The sequence below is a fragment of the Branchiostoma floridae genome, chromosome 9, assembly GCF_000003815.2.
Source record: "Branchiostoma floridae strain S238N-H82 chromosome 9, Bfl_VNyyK, whole genome shotgun sequence".
Taxonomy (NCBI): Eukaryota; Metazoa; Chordata; class Leptocardii; order Amphioxiformes; family Branchiostomatidae; genus Branchiostoma; species Branchiostoma floridae.
The window spans coordinates 11,286,846-11,307,614 of record NC_049987.1 but is presented as its reverse complement, the minus strand read 5'-3'; the positions used below and the strand labels follow the sequence as shown (position 1 = coordinate 11,307,614).

At 41.0% G+C, this 20,769-nt stretch overlaps 1 protein-coding gene across 2 annotated transcripts in view; it reads left to right on the top strand.

The window, feature by feature from the left end:
* The window catches only part of LOC118422754 (metabotropic glutamate receptor 1-like), a 60,425-nt gene that overhangs the window by 36,864 nt on the left and 2,792 nt on the right, over nucleotides 1-20,769 (top strand). For both annotated transcript variants that reach the window (XM_035830501.1, XM_035830502.1), the window contains exons 3-15: nucleotides 3,921-4,079; nucleotides 5,350-5,442; nucleotides 6,419-6,608; nucleotides 10,152-10,231; nucleotides 10,847-11,013; nucleotides 13,784-13,862; nucleotides 14,581-14,734; nucleotides 15,484-15,727; nucleotides 16,059-16,233; nucleotides 17,287-17,410; nucleotides 19,129-19,901; nucleotides 20,201-20,319; nucleotides 20,598-20,721. In XM_035830501.1, coding sequence (XP_035686394.1) covers nucleotides 3,921-4,079; nucleotides 5,350-5,442; nucleotides 6,419-6,608; nucleotides 10,152-10,231; nucleotides 10,847-11,013; nucleotides 13,784-13,862; nucleotides 14,581-14,734; nucleotides 15,484-15,727; nucleotides 16,059-16,233; nucleotides 17,287-17,410; nucleotides 19,129-19,901; nucleotides 20,201-20,319; nucleotides 20,598-20,721 — 2,481 coding nt within the window. The remainder of the gene's footprint in view (nucleotides 1-3,920; nucleotides 4,080-5,349; nucleotides 5,443-6,418; nucleotides 6,609-10,151; nucleotides 10,232-10,846; nucleotides 11,014-13,783; nucleotides 13,863-14,580; nucleotides 14,735-15,483; nucleotides 15,728-16,058; nucleotides 16,234-17,286; nucleotides 17,411-19,128; nucleotides 19,902-20,200; nucleotides 20,320-20,597; nucleotides 20,722-20,769) is intronic.

Sequence of the window (20,769 nt, the reverse complement as noted above, 5' to 3'; positions counted from 1 at the left end):
GGTATTAATAAAAAGAAGGCGATCGAACATTTTAATGTTGTAACAACCCAACCCTTTACAACCCTAGTGACAGCCCTAGCGTACCGTGTCTTCAATTTCCTTTAGACAAGTTTTTTGATGATGTTGTGTTTTCTCATTCCTGCGGTCACGTCAGGAGCCCCAGGCCTTCAGGAATAATGGAAGAGGACTTTTCTAGGACGCCTACCTTGGGTCCACAAGCAATCTACGATCAAATTGCTACCGTATTCCCCATGGGCGCCGTTTTAGCACTCTATTAATAACCCGTTGTCCGGTTGTGTCCCAAAAAGAAAATGCTTTGAATGCTTCTCTCTACGGATTAGTCCTTCATATTATATAATCATAACTCATATGAAATAGAACCTACACCCCACGCCACCGGCCACCAGAATGCACCTTGTATTCGACGCACGACCTGTACTGTAGTTCCTCTGGCTCTACCCATGATTAAAACCCGCGGGGTGTAACGTTTTCGCCGCCTTTACTGGCGGTTACACTATGCAGGTGGCCCCTTATGTCACCCCCAAATCTCTTGTTCCCCAAATGCTTCCTCAGGGCCAATGGGCCATTTGCGCTATTCAAAGTACGTCCCTTTTTATGATATTAACGAAAAGAAGAGCTCCTATTATGGTGTAAACTCTGAGGAATGATAAAACAAACATAACGCTATGGTAAACAGGGCCACTGACCTGACTTGCAACGCTGTCGCAACATTAGCCTCTTTATACACAAGTCATTACCTGTTGATGGGCATTTCGAAGATGTAATATCGAACAAATCCTTCCCATTTCCCCCAAACTGTCATAACCACTGGGCATTAAGCATGAGGTCAGCTATTTAATCTCCTCAACTTTGCCATTCAGCGCTGTAATAGGCCAGGCGATTTACGAGCACGCGGCACCAAACTTCAAAAGCCTTTCATTTGTAACTACCATGAACGGGGTTATTTTCTTCATGAACGTCGGTGGTTATGGGAAATTTGCAGTTTGTAGTTTATAGGTACCTTATTGTCTGCTACGTACCCTTTATCGTTTCGAGCGGTCCCAACATTCTTCAGTACACGTTAGTATCCTGAAACAGCAACTATTCACATAAAACTTTTTCATGCATTCTCGTGGGGGGAAAAGAAGTCACTCCAGAGGCGCACAGATGATCTCCTGAAACTTGACTGTCAATGCGAAGAGAGTGGTATCAAATACTGGTCAAATGTATCCTTAGCCTTGCTTGTGTTTAGATAGTGATAGACTTAGCTCAGACTGGCCTTTTTACCAAGTGCATATCTTTCTTTTTGCAAAATAGTCAAGATTTGTTTCAATCTATACTACATCATGTTCACCAGTGTCACACAATCAAGGGCTCGGTCACATGTGGGTCGTTCGATCGTCGTACAATTTTGATAATAGGATTTTTAAACCCTCAAACACCCGAGTGGGGTCCATTTGGACCCCAGGCGTACATTTTGAAGTGCCATTTGAATATTTTTGATCTGAAGAACAAATCCTTCCGTGACTTTGTCAGTCATTATGTCTTATACCTTCTCCTAAGTTTTCTCAACAATTGGTATAATAATGTGGAAATTATAAAGAAAGTTTGTGTTCAGTCCCTCTGGGGTCCAAACGGACCCCAGCAAAAATGTGCAGTTTTTAAAACAAACTTTGGAGGCTAACTCCTTAACCACTTACATTTTGACTACCAAACTTTCAGACAATAATAAGAATGTAAACCTTAATCATCACAAAAAATGGGCATCATCAACATGTAATGTGACGACATTATGACGTCATTTGCCTAATCAGGGCGGCCATCTTGGATTTTGACCAATGACGTCATGAAATTAGCATAAATAATAAATTTTAAGTCATGAAAATTACATTGAATTTCATAGAATTTAATTTTTGTCAGAAAACAGGTGAAGTTTACCAAGAAAACCTTGTTTAAATTGAAATTGTCAAAATTTGGCAAAAATATGCCTGTTAGAATATGGTTACCATGGCAACCCCCAAAAATAATAAACTCACTTTATGGACAAAAAAATTTTGCAAACAATATTTTGTGATAAATTACCAAGTTTCGTAGCTTTAGCTCTAGCCGTTCACGAGTTATGCGACATAAATGCTGCTGAGGGCCTCAAAATTCCCCTATCTGGTCAGAATAGGTTTAGTGCAAAACGTTGTCCTTCTGAACTTTTGCATGAATTATGATAATGAGTTGGAATTAGCAACACCGTAACATCTCAAAATCTTCCTCTTACATTGACGAAGCAGTGTATATACAATAATCGCCGATAAGAAATGGTACTAAGATTTTATAAACAAAACATTTTGGGGTCCGTTTGGACCCCACTCGGTCATTTTAGTCGCAAAAAAAGGTCGGGTGCTTGAGGGTTAAGGAGGCAGTGACTGAGAGCCAACCACCCACAAGGATCCAAGAGAGCGTTTTGTGCAGCAAGACAGCTGAACATTGTAGGACCCATGCATGGCTGTCCTACAAAAATGCGATCGTAGGACGATCGCACCAACTTTGTGACCGTGCCTTTACTCAGATGCAAACATTAAAAAATTAACAAAATGAAATGGCAGTACAGGAGACCCATGGCCGGCCAGGGTAACCCGATGCATACTGATTCAGTAGGTTCCGATCAATGATCACACACAAAAAAACAAGCAAATTGCTCATTGATGGCAGTTACCCTTAAAACTGTTTTCCGAAGAAAAACAAATTATAGCCCATACGAATAGCACGATTAGTTCCGTGTTCCTGGGTAGCTGAGTAATTGGTATATCAACGCGTAGCCCAAGATGCCTTGTGGTCAGGGTAACGATATCAACATTTTACCCACCCTGGCGAAAGTGTTTTATCGTATTCCGAAAGTGCTTTGAGGTATCAGGATAATGATGTTAACATGACTGATTATTTCTTATGTTACAGCAACAACGATGTGCCATGGGGCTGGTGTCGATATATGCAGCAATTTGAGAGGAAAATCAATTTTTGAATCAATTATGAATATATAGATCAAGTGTCTAACTGTCTAGATCTTATTAATTGCAATTTCCGATCATCGGTGAATGAATCATAAATAGCGTACAGTGAGAGCTTCAAAAACAAAGAAAAACAAATCTACTGTTTCTATCTCACATGAACTTATTTTTCATGTTTGGTAAGAGATCAACATGTGCAAACATGCCAAGATTACATCTGCACATATCACTGTTGACTGGATAAAGTACGTTTCGTTGATTATTTTAATTACAACACCGTACGGCGATATCAACCTGTTCTGATTTACGCCCTGTGGGTCCTCCATTCCAATAACGTTCCGTAAGGAATGGAGATGGGTTCGGCTGTGGTGATCACTGTAGCATGAGCGTGGGCGTCCTCCTTAATTGCATTTACACGCAGTATGGCGGAAGGAAATGGGTTTACACAGCACATTTAACACGGTGTTGACTTATCGCAGGGCTTATCTATCTTTCAGCTTTTCCTTCTATATCAGAGATGCACTGCTTTATGGAAATAATTGACAGTGCAGATTTGGCAAAGTAAAACTCTTCTATCCAGTACTGAGTTCTAATCTTATTCACAGGTGTCTCATAAGTACATTTGACGAGCACTGACACTGTGTAATAAGCATTTCAAATAGTTCGGTAAAGCATATTTTGGGAAGGTATACATCATGATTATATTAGGTTTATTTCTCTGCGTTTAATGTGAATCCATGTGGGTTATATGTTATCTTAGAGTAGCTATATATAGAAGAAAAAGATTTTTGTCTCTAGTTTTGGCCCGTGTCACTCATCAGTGGTATGTTAACAGAGACTCTCAGGATAGGTAACTTCCGACTCCTCTACATATGATTATTTTCACAATACTCTGTCATAACTGTATCTGCTTCTTTGAAGACCCTGGACAGAATCAACAGCGACCCGACCATCCTGCCAAACATCACCCTTGGTTGTGAGATACGGGACTCCTGTTGGCACGACACGGTAGCTCTGGAGCAGACCATAGAGTTCGTCAGGCACACCATATCCACCCAGACACAACACTCAAGCGCACAGGTGAGAAACCTGTCTCTGAACAAATTACATTGTACAATATCAGACACTCAATGTGGAGGGCAAGAATCCACAACCCTCTGTAATAACTTTCATTATGATCCCACTTCTGACACCATGTTGTGTCCTGGCAATGATCCCGGTGAAAAATATCTACTTAACCCCAATTCCACTCAAGTAAGGACCTCACTACGACCTAAAATTTGACAGATAGCTTAAAAGATCCAATTCAGGTCAAAGCGACGTCGCAGCGCGATTGCCTACTCGTGGAATGGGGGACTTACAAGTGATGACAGTCGTCTTTCCCCGGCACCCTACCGACTCATTTTCCACTAAGGCAATGACCGCGCCTGGACCGCAGTGCGGTACATAGATAAGAAAATGTCACTTATTGAAAATCGTTTCATTCATATTTTTACATTTTTCAAGATACTCCAGTCATGAAAAGAAAGTTTACACAAATACATTTTTATCGCAGCAATGTCGGAAAGTGATCACAAGAATAAAGGCCCTAGTCTACTTGTAATGAAGAAAAGAACCTTGAAAACATACATGTATGGTATTATAATTGCTACCTGATGGACTAAAAACATTTCAACAATAGCTCCTGTGGCTCTGAGACACGGCTATCCGTTCATATACCTCACACCCAAATCATATCGGGGTGTAATGCATTGATGTCATTTTTATAGTGCTCTGTTATCCCCAAAGGCGCATACTGCAGGTTTGAATTGACGCCTCTTAGACAGGAATGCAATAAATGTGACATGTTATAAAAGACGGGAGACAAAAATGTAATTATAACCTCCACTATCGTTTCCCCTGGCTTGTCTAATGGAACGTGAACACCCTGTATATTGTATCGTTTGTCACACAGACACACCGTATCGAATCTATCGATTACGCGTACCCGGTGAACAGATCCAAGTTCCAGCCTTCTTCCAACCCTCACCATTTCTACCTGTCATGTGCTTCTATCAATACAGAGAAAAAAATTTCTTTCTTTTTGTTTATGTGTTATTGAGAGACAAAAACCACATGGATATCAATGTAGATATTCAACATATATTTTCACAAAGACACGAAGAAACGGCAAATGTACTCTCAAATCCAAATTAAAGCAGCTGCCTATCTGCTCAGAAGTCCTACTTTACTTTACTAAGTATGTTTAAGCGTGCCTACAGAACTCTTGAGACACCTACAAGTTTACAATGTGTTTTAATTTGATTCAATGCAAACGTGGTTCTGCAAATGTCGGAATGTCCCGTTGCAGAAGTGTCCAGATGGCACCGTGCTGTCGTCTCCAGTCTATGAACAACCAATCGTGGGGCTGATAGGACCGGGGTCCAGCTCTGTAACTATACAGGTAGAACTGTGATATTCTACTCTAGATCTAATGGTATCCGTGTTTGCATTTTGCTATAAATGCGCATTTTTTTTTTCTATTTGCTTTTGGACAGACGAGGACGATGTGGCACTGCACTCAAGTTTTTGTAACTTATATCAACAATGCCACATACACGGTACAGACAGAAGGAAAGTCGTGTAAAGTGCCTTTCCCAAGGGCACAACGTCGGGGACAGGGTGGGAATCGAACTCAGGACCCATAGATTCCGAGCCGAAAGCTCTACCAGTTACGCCACGCCCGACGCCACAATTACAAATGCGCATTGACATATTGTGTTACGCGATTACGTAACCATAACATTGTACATTTGCAAGATGTTGTGAAGATGTTGAAGATGTTGTATATACATGTACATGTAAATTTCAGAACTTGTGTAAAATATCAAAAGTTCAATTAGCAGAACTTTACCTGTCACATTTGGAAGGATTGCAATTTGTACGTTACTAGTGAATTCAATATATTCCCAATTATTCGCATCCATAAGATATACATTGACACATTATGTACATGATTGCTTTGCCTAATACTAGCGAGTCATTACATTCATAATTAAAAGTGCAGGCTACGAGTAGGAATACTCTGCCATTATCTAAGATGCTCATTTAGGTATTATAAACCAATAAAATCATTATATTAAATTAGTATTATATTTATATGGTATTATCACTGTCACAGTAGAGTAATAACCACATGTACAGAACCTTTTTTTTACACAATAGCCTGATTTCACCAGATGTGACCATCTTAGCCTATCCCGGCACCTTCCTACTGCTTTGACCTTTAGTTGATTGAATAAGCTTAACTTGGACATAAGTAAAAATCAGTAAACTCCTCTAAGTATATCTAATATCAGACACTTCAACATAGATATTTTGTGATCCTTTGCAGAAATATCAGCTATTTATCTAAATTTACGCGTCTGTCTTTATTTCAGGTTCAGAACCTTCTCCAGCTCTTTAACATCCCGCAGATTGCCTACTCGGCCACCAGTAAGGACCTCAGTGACAAGGCCCGCTACAAGTACTTCCTACGGGTCATTCCACCGGACACACTTCAGGCCCAGGCCATGGCCGACATCGTCATGCACTACAACTGGACTTATGTGTCAACCCTGCACACAACAGGTAATAGAAAATAGATTCTGAATCGTTAAAAATCACACCATAAAACTTGACAGTTTTCCTTTTTCTCGGCATGCATTTCATTCCGGTCACTCTTGCGGCAAACGTTCTGCTTCTGGCCATGGTCCATAGCCTCATGTGTGCAGCAGACTTAGATGCTGCCGTCCATCTACTCTTAAGCAGCACTCGATACCATTAAAGGCTTAAGGTGAAGGAGAGTGTTTTAAAAAAGTGGTCAGACCATAAGCTTGAGTAAACCGTGCTTAAACCTTCATTGCAGAGCTCTGTATATAGCTGCACGTACTTTGTAATCCCTTATATTGGTTGTGCATTCATGGCCGCTACAGTGTGCGATGAAAGAAAGAGTTTTAAAAAGGGCCTGTACTTTATTATCTTCGGAGAGTTTAATCCCCTGAATAATCATTGGTGAATACTTAGTTTGGTGCACTGGTCCAAACGGTCGGCTACTGGTCTTCTGTAGCAAACTTCCAGCTTGTTATTAGTCAAATCGTATTGACCTGTTAGCTCTTGTAGCACGTTTCTTCTCACCAAAACCCTGAAAATCAATTGAAATTAGAGGGGAAATTTTGTAGACAATGAACTCGAACTACCTTGAATTCCGTATCAATTATAGGGGGGCTACGTCTAACTCTTCCCGTACGTCATGATGCATTATTGATTCTTTATTCAGTGTGAGCATACCCGTTGGAAATGGAAGTGTGACAGAAAAGGGAATTTAAAATGCCCTATACCGTATTATCTTCCAGGACTTATATCGTTCAAATAATCGTTGGTGAAATGAAAGGAAAAATATTACGGATTTTTGAAAGCGCTGTCCTTAATTTAAGTTGAGCCTGTAATATAAGATCTAGCGAAGCATCCTCAATTAATCGAAGCGCCAGAAAATAACCTGCTTCAAGTATTTGTAACCTATCTTTGCCGTTAAGCAATTCGCCAAACTCCCAGTTGGATAGGAATTTCATAAAAACGGAACAGGGGGAATTGTAATGAAATGTGACTTGCCTAGGTATAACAAACTGGCATATTTTCAGCAATTACTTTTTACGATGAAATCCTAATTGCTTTATGTGTCTTTGGATGTGAGTGCTTATATTGACGTCCGTGCATAGACTTGAAAACCGAAGATGTTACTGGTTGCTTCTCTCCAAAGATGTTGCCTGCGGTATGACAAATGGAGCATATTGAAGAAAAAAATTGTGGTGTTAAATCTGTGATGTTTACACACTACATAGGGTTTGTGTCACCAGTAATGGCAGCTCCTGTTCGGTCCGAGGAAATATCGAAAGAAATCCACATGTCCCAGGCCTAGTAAGGGAATATTTGGAAGTTCTTTCATTGACTATAAACTCACAGCTTTACGCATGTCTTTTTGAAAAGGCGTTTCTGTAACATTGAAATAATCTTCTTTAAACAGCTGCATCCGACCTATGATAGATTGCTGTAGACGGTTCCTGCCATCTGAATTGAAAGGGGATGTCAAAATGGGCGTTTCAGGATAGAACTTCAAATGACGTCAGTTCCTTTTTGTATAAAGACAACTTGTTTTAAGATGGCAACGTTTCAGTTGCACAGTCTGTCGCACTTTCTGCTGTCAGTGCAGTAGAAATAGTTCGCGATAGTCATATTTGAGGCGTCGGCGTTTCCGTCTCTCACAATCACGAGTGCAGCGAAAACGTTATTTTCTGTTGACCAGTACTAAATCCTGTTTAACAAACAGCATTTAAACCCTCGAAACGACGCCAGGTTAAAGGGTCACAGTGCCAGATAAACCTTTATTACATGATGAAGATACGTCGTATTCACGAAAGAATATACCACAGGAATGCTTCTCCACACACTCTTCTTTTGAAACTAGAAAGTTTGCCATTTGCTTACTTAGTACCCACAACATCGGTTGAAACAACACGTTGATTTCCAATACGTTTGTGGTAATGAGCTACTGACCGATGCTCTATGCATTTCTTTGAAACAAATTTTGCCATAATGTGTACAAATACAGAAGATGTCTTTGAAGTTCTCTTACTATCTATCAATCTATCTATTCAAAAGCTGGACATCGCCCCATCTGAATCCGCTCAGCCATAAAATGATCCCACCGAACAGTCCTTTCTCAAAAGGATTGCGTACATAAGTTTTGATTCTTGTGTGAAAGGCAATCGTAAATGTCTATTAGTTTTGGTCAAAGTGTGTGGTTAGTAGACATACATGTATTATGGTAGCATTCAGCTACGGAACATTTGTCTCTTTGATATAGAGAATGAATTGACATTGACTGACTGATATGCCCGACAGAAAGCCACATACATTTAGATTAGTTTCCGCCACCCTTTGCTTTAACTTTTCCTTGGGAAATTTCAATGTCTATTCAACACTCATGTCTTGATATGCTCTTATGGGGTTTCATACTGGCCTTTTCCATGTATTCTAGACAAGTGAAAAAAACGCTGCCATTCAATGAAATATCATATCATTATGTAATGGGCTTTTCTGCCTTTGATAAACGTCTCAAGAGAGCGGATACAAGGGGATTCTTCCAAATATTTTGCTGCCCCTCGTAATTCAGAGTATGTCACGAGGCGTTCAACTGCCCATCTATCATTTCATGCCCATGATATATACGACGTTTATATAGTTTCAGCTATTTCATCCATCTTCGTAATCTCATACCTTACCCTCCTGTGAGATCAAAATCCCATTAAGTGCCCAACAAGGAAGGAGAAACTGTCTATAGGTGCGTCACAAGCCTTTACTCCTCCATTCAACTATCACTTCATAGCTCATCTGATAGCGATTGGATGTTTCCAGTAAAATGGCATCAAGCTTTCTGGTCGTATCCAGAAGTGATATCATTCGCTATTCTCAGCTATTATGACCTTCCCAAGTAGTTAAATACTTGGGAAGGTCATAATAGCTTAGAGTTTTACGTTGCTGCAGTGCCTCGTAAAGATGATAGTGAAAAAAATGATATCAAACAGGCGACATTGCAAATCTTATGTATCGATATACCGATAGTATTACCTTCCCTTGTGCCATTTGCACACCCATTTCCCGTCACTGATGTGATATTACCGACGGAAATAGTAGCCTAAACACATCAATGTAGATTCTATCATGGAGGGCCTAAGGCAGCCTATTTGGACTGACCACGCACATGACTGGCTTTACAAAATATATCTGCCACATGTTGAGTACAAAACAGTTACGTTACGTAATTACAGCCTGTAGCACTTTTACTTACTAAATGATGGTAGCAAGATCATTACAGTGCCTTATTAGCGACGAGAATATCAGCCTAAACAAATGAATGCAGATTTTATCATGGATGACCTAAGGCAGCCTATGTGGACTGACCACATGACTGTATTTGCAACGTATATCTGCCACATGTTGAGTACAAAACAGTTACGTTACGTAATTATAGCCTGCAGCAGTTTGAATTTACTACATTACGGTAACAATACCTTTTACAGTTATGCTAGAAATAAGATAGTATACCCTTATCATTCGGATCATTCTCCTGTCAAGGAAACTATGGTCAGAGCGGAGCAGACGTCTTCAAGGCACTTGTGAAGAAAGAAGGAGTTTGCATTGCCACATCTGACCAGGTATGCACAATGCATTTGTATTCAGCAGTTTCTATCTAGCGTTTTCTATGATTTTACATGAATATCGATTATGTTTATCTTTTGGACTATGGGACTGAGTTAGTGTGTGGGTGCGTGAGTGAGTGAGTGAGTGAGTGAGTGAGTGAGTGAGTGAGTGAGTGAGTGAGTGAGTGAGTGAGTGAGGGAGGGAGGGAGGGAGTGAGTGAGTGAGTGAGTGAGTGAGTGAGTGAGTGAGTGAGTGAATGGGTGAGTGAATGGGTGAGTGAGTGAGTGAGTGAGTGAGTGAGTGAGTGAGTGAGTGAGTGAGTGAGTGAGTGAGTGAGCCAGTGAGCCAGTGAGCGAGTGAGTGAGTGAGTGAGTGAGTGAGCGAGCTGATCATCCATCCCTCCAGGTGTAAGATCGTATATCCCACTTCTGACACCATGTTGAGTTCTTCCTAACCTTGGAATCAATTGACTCGGCGAAGTTTCATTAAACTGTTCTACTCTATGCAGACCGAGTGGATGCTTCTAGTGCATTTGCTCCCTGGTTCAATGTTGTAGGAAATATGAAGCCTTCTGGAGTGCTGATGTGTATCGTCCCTGTCAGTCTTTCAATACTTCCTTCCCTTACCAGGTGGAGTACGACGCCGATAACGACAGATACGACAACGTTGTGCGGAACCTCCAGTCCACTCCGTCCGCACACGTGGTGGTGTGTTTCTGTCAGGGCAACACCGTGCGGGGCCTGCTGGCCGCCATGGAGAGACTCAACACTACGGGGCAGTTTCTGCTACTCGGGAGGTACTAAGTCATTTTATGATTTGTTTCACAGTTATATATAATATTTGGAGCACACCAACCAAATTATGTCAATTTGTCTGAAATTTTTATTACTGGTGCCGGTGGGAAGACTGTTCTGGATACAAACAGAACATCAAGCAAACTTTGTTTGTCTAGAGAATAGTTATTTTGTTTTATTGCGCCATTAGTTGAAGTAACTCCACCGCAAAGTAACCAGTCATGTCATGGCTTTCAGACAAGAGGTTGTGTTCGCAATTCCTCTTTGTCGCTCACTAGAGATTGTTCCTGCCAACTTTCATTGATCTCTCGGAGTCTCTGTTCATCCGGTAATCCTTTGGTATACTCTATATTAATCCGTCCTCGGAGTCGAATCAACCCCTTGAACCCTTTTATTAGCTTAGTAAATCCCATCTGACATCCTTGTGGCACCCTCTAGAGATCTGCGGCCACTAATTTATCAAACAAAGCAACTGCTGGACAGTCGCCATTTTCCAGGTACAGCGTGGGTCTAACGGAATTGTAAACCAAGCGCTTGGCTGCTTTAATTTAATGTAGATTGATCGGCCGTCGGTCTTGTAGGCGGCGGGGGAGGGTAATCAATGTCCCGTCGGGTCAAGTGCCGGCCGTTGCCCTCTGTCACGGATGAGAGAGGAAGAGGAGGAAGATTACACTTGTACCCTTTCCGCACGTATGATTAGATTGAACTTTTTCATCCCCTTGAAACAGACGTACGTACAGTGAATAGTAACTTTTATATGCACGAAAAAGCAATGAGCAGGCCAAGTTAAATAGGTCGCCTAACCCACGACTGTCTACCTAGCATTGTCTCCCGAGACAGATGGATGCCAATGCCGATATGCACGAAAATATTGTTTGTAGACATCTAACCAATGTAGATTTAGGTTGTATTGTATCTGATAGATTCTGACAGAAAGACTATGATGTACAGCTTTAAGGTAAAAATCAGATTTGATGGAGCTGGAAACTCATTACACAGACGCCACATCAGTGAGATAATCAGATTTTCCATATCCCACTAGATTACATTGTCATGCCAGCTGTGTGCGTCGTAACATACATCATACATCTAGCCGTGAACTTGTACACGTTGTTATATGCATATATAATACCATCAAGTAATACACCAGGATCACAATGAATGATAGCGTCCCCCAATATTACATGGTAAACGATGCAGTTGGTATGAAGTGAGTAAACTTTCCTCCCTTCTTTGCCTCACCCCGTAGTACTATCATAAGGGTCAAATCACTGAAACACAAAAGAAGAAATATGATGCAAGGAGGCCGTGCACTTATTAAAGTTTAAAACTTTTCATACTTCTCCTCTCTTTAAAGAACATATATTTCGCTACACAAGCGGAATACTTTTGCTATAATAATTGCCGACTACATATTGACAACTGGTAACATTGCTAGTAATGGTATGGTCACAGTTGGAAAAGGAGGCCCTGTCGGGCTGTTTTCGTAAGCTCGGAGTTAAAACAGTTAACCCGGAACCCGTTGAAAGATATACGCCATAACCTCCTGTCCCTCGGGACATACATGTATTTGTGGTTTCAATAAACTCCAAGCATACCTTCCTGGCATAAGATGCTAGTATTATAATAAGCTTGGGAAGAAGTTTAGCCGGCAAAAGAGTTTCATTGACCACCGGCTAAACTCCTTCCCAAGCTTATTAGAGTTTATGGTTTCAGAGCCCGGGCGGAGCCACGCCCTGTACGGGCACAGGTGCAAATGTGACCGCATTACCACATATCTTTTCCCCATAATCACCGTGGACTTCATCCATCCGTGCACCTCACCATTCCTCGGAACTACATTAAATTGATTAAAACGCACTTTACCGTACTGGCATGTCTACTAAGTGCTATCACCTAACTCCCAAGTCATTTCTTTAATTCCTTGAAAGGTTTGAAAGCAGAGCAATCCATGTTATCATCCCGCTCAAGTGAGCTTACCTAATGGAACATGGACGGTTTGTATAACCTTTAAAGTACTATTTGTTAGATGAGCCGGATTGATTAAATCTATTCCATGAATCTCCGGTATCACTGTAGAGCATTAACTTAACCGTTACCGTCTAACCTTGCCCTTTCCCTCCACCCTAATCACCCGTGAAGGGTGCAGTATCTACTCTGGACAAACGTTTGGCAACTTTTGCAATTGTGAACATTCTTCAAACGGTGGCAGCAAACCGACACAGACCAAGGAACGACGTCTAGATGTTATATCGATCAGTTTGTTTGTTTGTTTGTTTGTTTTATTGGGATCTCCATTAGTGATACTAAATGTAGTATCACTGTTCCTGGAGTCCTAGAAGTCTGTAAAAGCTTTTGAAACAATTGAAGTCTGTAAATGTTGCTTGTTACGTACTTTTATCACTGACTGTTTATCGGGTGCCCAGGTCTTACAGACTTTTACTCAGGGCCGGCGTTTGCCAAGTAAAGCTACTTATATCATTATTGAAAGATTAACCTGCTCCACTCAATGTGGTAATTAGACATACGAACTAACCTATTAGTATGTGCCATTTTGACATCCGGTAACAATACCTTTCGATGTTCCAGCCAAGAATTATGAATGTATACTCAGTCTGGCATGCAGAAACACTTCTTTTTCATTTCTCATTGTCTTAATAATTATGAGGCATGTGAGCGGAAATTCTAAAAAAGGTATTCAAAGCCACAAAGCAAAACAATTGGAGCTAGATCTATTACTATGACACTGTTTTCATTGATTTTCCCTAACAGTGACGGATGGGCTGACAGGAAAGAACTGACAGCTGTCAATCCCAGGGAAGCCGCGGGGAGTATCACCATTAAACCATGGGTAGGTTACGCTTACTCCGTAGAACCTTAAATGGATAAAGTCCCCAGCAAGTTATCATTGCCAAACTATGAGTTGATGAGGTTATAAATTTTAAGACATGTTATTTCTAACCCTAAATGAACTCTTGCTCCTACAGACCCAAACATGAATAAAGGCACCTTAGCAATATATCATTACCGAACTATGAGCAGATGAGGTTATAAATTTTAAGACATGTTACTTCTAACCCTAAATGAACCCTTGCTTTTTTACCCTACAGACCCAAACATGAATAAAGGCACCTTAGCAATATATCATTACCAAACTATGAGTAGATGAAGTTATAAATGTTACTTGTAACCTTAAATGAACCCTTGCTTGTGCTATTACCATTAGCCATAGGTAGCTTATTTCTCTACAACACAGACTCAAACATGAATGAAGTCACCTTAGTAATATATCATTGCCAAACTATGAGTCGATTATCATGAGGTTATAAATGTTACTTCTTACCTTAAATGAACCCCTCCTTGTGTTCTTACCATTAGCAATGAGTATATTATTTAGCCTACAGCACAGACCCAAACATGAGTAAAGTCACCTTAGTAATATATCATTGCCGAGCTATGAATGGGTGAGGTTACACATCTGCGGCATATTAGTACTAACCTTGGATCAACCCTCGCTTGAATCATGTCTTGTTTAATTAACATTAGGAACTATGATTACATCCCCACAGTCGCCTCAGGTGGAGTCGTTTGACGAGTACTACCAGAACCTGAACCCTTGGAACAACGCCAGGAACCCCTGGTTCCAGGAGTTCTGGCAATGGAAGTTCGACTGCCGCATTGTCGGGCATGCTATGGAGAAAACATTCGGCGATATCTGCACAGGTCTGCAAAATACACTGTTGAAATGTTATTATAATTATGTACAGGAATGTTAAGCATGTAATAAGTACTTTGGGAATAGTCAGTTGTTGTAATTGTTTGTTACCATGGTTGCTTGAACACTTTTATCCAATGGTTTCAATAGATGCATCATTGTGTTCTTGAATGAAGAACGGAATTTTCCAAAAACTGTTGGGTCTTCCGGAGTAAATCAATCGTCGGTGTAGTATACCTAGATTGAATGATAACGTCAGACTGTAGGGATGATAAGTAGCAAGTATAAAGTAAACTTGTGATCGGAACTTTGCAAAGACCACGAAATCTACCCGGAATCTGTTGTAGTCTGTGAATGGAAGTAGATTATCATGATGTTTTTACATATAAACTAGTACGAACTATGTGTTTCTTCCGTATAAGTCTGATTTAGACAATGACAATGACAATGATCTTTATTGCACATTCTTGCCCAACATGGGCTAAATGCATTGTGTTGTATAGCTAAATTATGGGTACAAAGTGATTACATTTCATATCATCTGCAGAGTCTCTGCTCTCTTTTTAAAACTTGTGAAAACAAATTGACAGATCTTCTCCAGTGCGTTGTACTATTTTGTCGACATTATGTAGAGGAACCTTTTGTCCTTGCTTAAACATGCATATCCATGGTCTAGTTGCTGTTGTAGTTGTTTATAAAAGAACATTGTATTGTAGAGTTATGAGAGGAAAATGGTGGCTCTTTTACTTGCTTTTAGGAAACGAAAGTCTTCATAACTACGTCCAGGACACCAAGTTGGGTTTCGTCATCAACGCCATCGAGGCCATGGCGCACGGGCTGCACGACATGCAGACATCGCTGTGCGGGGACTATGTGGGGCTCTGTCCGCAGATGCGCAACGTTAACGGTACACTCCTGCTGGATCATATCCTCAGCACCACCTTCTTGGGAGTCAACAATGGGACAGTCATGTTCGACAAGAACGGAGATCCTCCTGGCAGGTAAGGGACTGTGCTTCTTAAATTACCATTTTTAGACTGAAAAGCAGCGGTCTTTGTCAAGGAATAAGGAATCCTTCGACATGACTTTATGTGCTCTCGAAACAGAAGTTGGTGGGGAAAATCGTGAATTTTTCCTTATATGCCGTCCTTTTCGACGGCAAATAAGGAAAAGGTCACGATTTTCTCCACCAACTTCTGCTTCAAAAGTAACTTTATGTACAAAGTACATGTGACTAGCAGTGCATCATTAATTGCAGAACGCCTATGACGTGCCCCGTCTGTATTAAGGGATGGTTGAAGGTTGTGTTCAAGAAAATACTTTTCCGCTTAGGTACGACATAATGAACTTCCAGCACTTTGGGGCTGGTGACTTCGGCTATGTGAAGATCGGCAGCTGGAAGTATGGGCAGCTCTCCGTGGACGACGACATCTTTAGATCCAATTTCAACATGTCCAGAATCATGCGGTCAGTCTGCAGCGAAGAGTGCGAACCACTGGAAGTGAAGGTGTGTTGAAATATACCCTTAGTGCATGGATCTACTGAACCAATTTTGCAATCGCAAGACCTGATTTTTTAACTTCAATCTTGTAAGATCAATATTAAGATACAGTGCATCAAACTATACACAATTTTCTTTTGTAATTAAAAAGGATTTTACAAGCATAGAATCTACAATTAAAAACGAAGTATCTATAACTGATAAAGATCTTGAAAGTTGATTGGAAGACTCTCATCATAACGTTATGGTATGTATGACTGTCCCATGAAAACTATCAGGTCTGGAACCGCCATACCAATTTCGGGTTCTTCGTATTACCGTTTGGTGAGCAGCTGCAATAGAGACCACTGTTGACTCTACGAGGTTACAGGGCAGTCATTACAGATGGCTTTCACTTCTAGTAGATTATTATACGGCACGTGAATAGCTTTGGAAATCAGCCAAGCGTAAAATGGTACATGTTTTCTAATTGTGCATAGATTGGTTTGGATTGACTCATTTGATTTGTATCGGCGGCCTACTTGGCCAGTCAGCAAGGACATCGTCACGAGAAAGTCTCTGCATATCGAATCTACGGTTTATTGAAGTTTACATTGATTCAATCTACACCCAGTCTAGGCACGACGTCTGGCTCTGCCCTTGGCAAGCCCCTACGCTAATGCCCCAACCTGTACACGAGTCCGTCCCGTCTGTACGTTTCATGAGTCCCTCTGCACAATTTAGATAGGAATCCAATAAAAGCCTACCCGTGACTCTCTTGACCCCCGTTGCAGATTATTGCTTGCCTTTTGCGGCAGGAAGAAAAATGACATGAAAAAACTATAGGTCAACCATTGGAGTACTACAGGGAAATCTATCTATCAGCTAAACTTGTGTAGCAAGTGCAAAGGGAAATGTACTTGTCCGCTTCACTCCTGTTGATTTCCAAGTTCACACATATATATATATATGCATAGAAAATATTTTTTTAGGAATTGAAACGTTGCAAGAAGTCAAACTCTACTTATTTGGACCCATCTTTTAATGCAAACTAAGAATACGAATGTGATTTGCATACAGAGGGTTAAAGGTCACGACACCTGTTGCTGGGTCTGCACCACGTGTAAAGATGACGAGTTCAGAGAGGATGAGCAAACGTGTACACCCTGTGAGGAGGGCTGGTGGCCCCGGGACGACAAGACAGGTACGTACCGTAGAATCTAGTTACTCAAAATCCGTCTTTAACGTTTGGTTTGGCATTTTCCATGATAAATAGACGATTCTATGCTTCATCTTAATGAATAAAGATTAACATTACTAAGAACTACGTATACAGTCCATAGATATCACATATAAATCACAATAGATAAAGTTTCAAACAAACATTCAACACACAGATGATAACGTTAGGTATATACAAGTAACGTTTTAGACCTTGTTTTTTGTTAGTACCGTTGGCAAGCAAGTGCAACGCTATTGTGTAACATAGATGTTAATCTTATTGGTGGTTTAAAATTCTTAAAACGTTCTAGTACTGTTATGCATTCAGAATCAATGCCTGCATACAGACATTAAGTCTCATCTGTGTGTCATGATTTTTATTCTAAACCAACCCCTACTGCTCGTCCGTGCGGTGTTTGTAAATCAGAACATGGAGAAGAGATGTGCCCGTGGCAGTGAGATCGGAGTATGGCAGTGGCTACAAAACTATTACTGTACATGATACTTTAATAGTAAAGGCAGGATGATCGATGGATGCCGTGTAGGACATACATTTATATGGCACGCTCAGAGTTCTGACGCCCTTCGAAGAAGTATAATCATAACATGAAAGAAACGACGGAATTTAGATTGAAAAAAAGCTGGGGTAACTCCTGAGATCATTTACCTCCTTGGTCACGTTTCGGTCAAATCGGTAAACGATCCGAAGTAATGCCGGTAAAGGGAAATCGGCAATCTAAATTCTCCTTCGGCGAAGGTAATTATACGCTTTAAGTTTTAGTAGGACATCAAAACTCTCTTTGTATACGAATATTCAGTAGAAGTAGCGACGCATGTCTTTCTGAAGGAAGGGAAAAATACTAATGGGATAGAAGGCTAAGGGGCAACACTTTGTCATGTAGTTGAATGATGTTAGTAATTATTAGCCTTTGGTGAGATGTTTTTTCTTGCCAACGTGTTCAGTGTCTGAAATCACCCGCCTGACAGCTTCTTTACTGTTGCAAACTTCCCAACTGTCATCATACCTGCAGGCGTCATTCATATTTAGGAGAGTCTGTCAACTGTACAGTAACTGCCTGTGGTGAGCCTACCAGGATACGCCAATAAATGTTTCAGTTTGGCCGACTATCTGACTTTGATGTTTTAGAAAAAAACTTCACCCATGAAAGAGGCAATAAAAACGAAACCTAGTGCAATCTCAGAGGATAATGAAAGTGTCAGCAGGATACTTCTACATCCCAATTGGTTTTATCGATCGTCATCAAAGGGAGCATTTACAAGGTTAAACCTCTGAGTCCAGCTGCCATTTGTATCCGCCGCCTAATCGTGTAGGGTTCCATACCGTACAGTTTGACGCTTGAACGTTAGATTAAGCATTTAGAAGAGTTGATATTATAGGAGAGATATTTCACAACGGGAGTTTGATCTCCATATGGAGTATAGCTTCCTCCCAAAGGGTTAGGCGGTGAAACTGTCTACCAGTTCAAAGGAAGTGATAACCATCGACTGAGAAGTGAACAAACCTGTAGCAGCACTCTTTCTTGGTTTTAATAAACTACAAGATGTCCCTACAACTACAGAACAATTTAACAAAATCACGTAGACAAATCTTAACTTCAGTAAACATTACTTCGGAATTACTTTGTCCTTGTAACTGTGTACATATATGTTAAAAAATTCAAAAACAATTCTATTTTCCAGGTTGCTTTAAGATTCCTGTGGAGTACACCAAGTGGACCGACGTGCAGACGATAGTGGCAGTGGTTTTCTCGTGTGTCGGTATCATGGCGACCACCTTTGTAACGACGGTGTTCGTCAGACATCGCGACACGCCGGTGGTCAAGTCCTCCAGCCGAGAGCTGTGCTACATCATCCTCATCGGACTCTACAGCAGCTATCTCAGCGCGTTCCCCCTTCTTGCTAAACCAGACCAAGTCACATGTTACCTGCAGAGAATATGCGTTGGGCTGTCTTTCTCCATGTGCTACTCAGCGTTAGTAACCAAGACCAACCGAATCGCCAGAATACTGGCAGGCAGCAAGAAGAAAATCATCACCAGAAAACCTCGCTTCATGAGCGCCACTGCGCAGGTCATGATCTCATTTGCTCTCATCTTCCTGGAAGGCATCAGCATAGCTATTACAGTTGTCCTCTACCCTCCCTCCGCGGAGGCGTACTCACCCAAACCCGGGCAGCTTCGGCTCATCTGCAGCGTCAACACCTTCACCATGATCGTCCCTCTCAGCTTGGACATGGTCCTCATCATCATGTGTACTTATTACGCCTTCAAGACTAGGAACATTCCTGAGAACTTTAACGAAGCCAAGTTTATAGGGTTCACTATGTACACCACGTGTATCATCTGGCTGGCCTTCGTGCCTTTGTACGTCAGTAGTGATTTTAAGACCATCACCACCTGCATCGCTACCAGCCTCAGCGCTTCGGCTACTTTGGGCTGTATGTTCCTGCCTAAGGTAACTACTGCAGCCGTTTAGTCTCCAATAACATTTAACCACATATGTCATACCTTAAACTTTGAAAAACTGCGTTTGAGAGCATCGCAGTACCTTCTAGGATCACACAATTTAGATTGCAAGAGTGCGTTGGTGGAACTTTGCATTGGAGACCTTTTTATACTAAGTTTTTTTTACGATTGTAACCTGACTGAATTAGCCGAAGCTCCATGTCTTGTGAAAATCTATGCTCTCATCATTACGACAAGTGTTCATAAATTGAAACTCACTTCCTTTTCTTCTTTCACTCGTGTATTTAGGTCTACATCATCCTGATGAAACCAGAGCGAAACCAGCGAAGTAATTTCACCACATCGAACGAAGTCCGATGTCATGTACTGGACAGCCAACCATCATCACTTCAAGGAGATAAAAACAAGTAAGAACAGAGAGAATTCAGGGGCTCTGTGATGTACGAGTTGTCTTGTCAATGAGGTTAAAATAGACTTGTGTGGTATTGTAATCATACAGACTAGATATTTTTCAAGATTATTCGTTCATAAGCTCAAGGTAAATCATTAATACGCATGGTAATATCAGTCGTTCGTCAAATGTTTGTGATCTTTGTAAAGATATGAATTCTAACGCTAAAAAGTGTACGTTGTCCAAAACCTTTGTTGGATAACAAGACCTTAACAATAAACCAATCTTTTCCAGTATAACATCAAAAGCCTTGTCGGCAGAGAAGGGTGAAGGAGCGCGGAAATTTGCCGCTGTGGGGCGTGCCGTCATGCTGGGGCAGTCGAACCGGTCCAGGAAACGACAGGAGACAATACGAAGGGTCTGACACAGGTTTACTTTATGAAAAAATAATAGATTTTCATGTGTA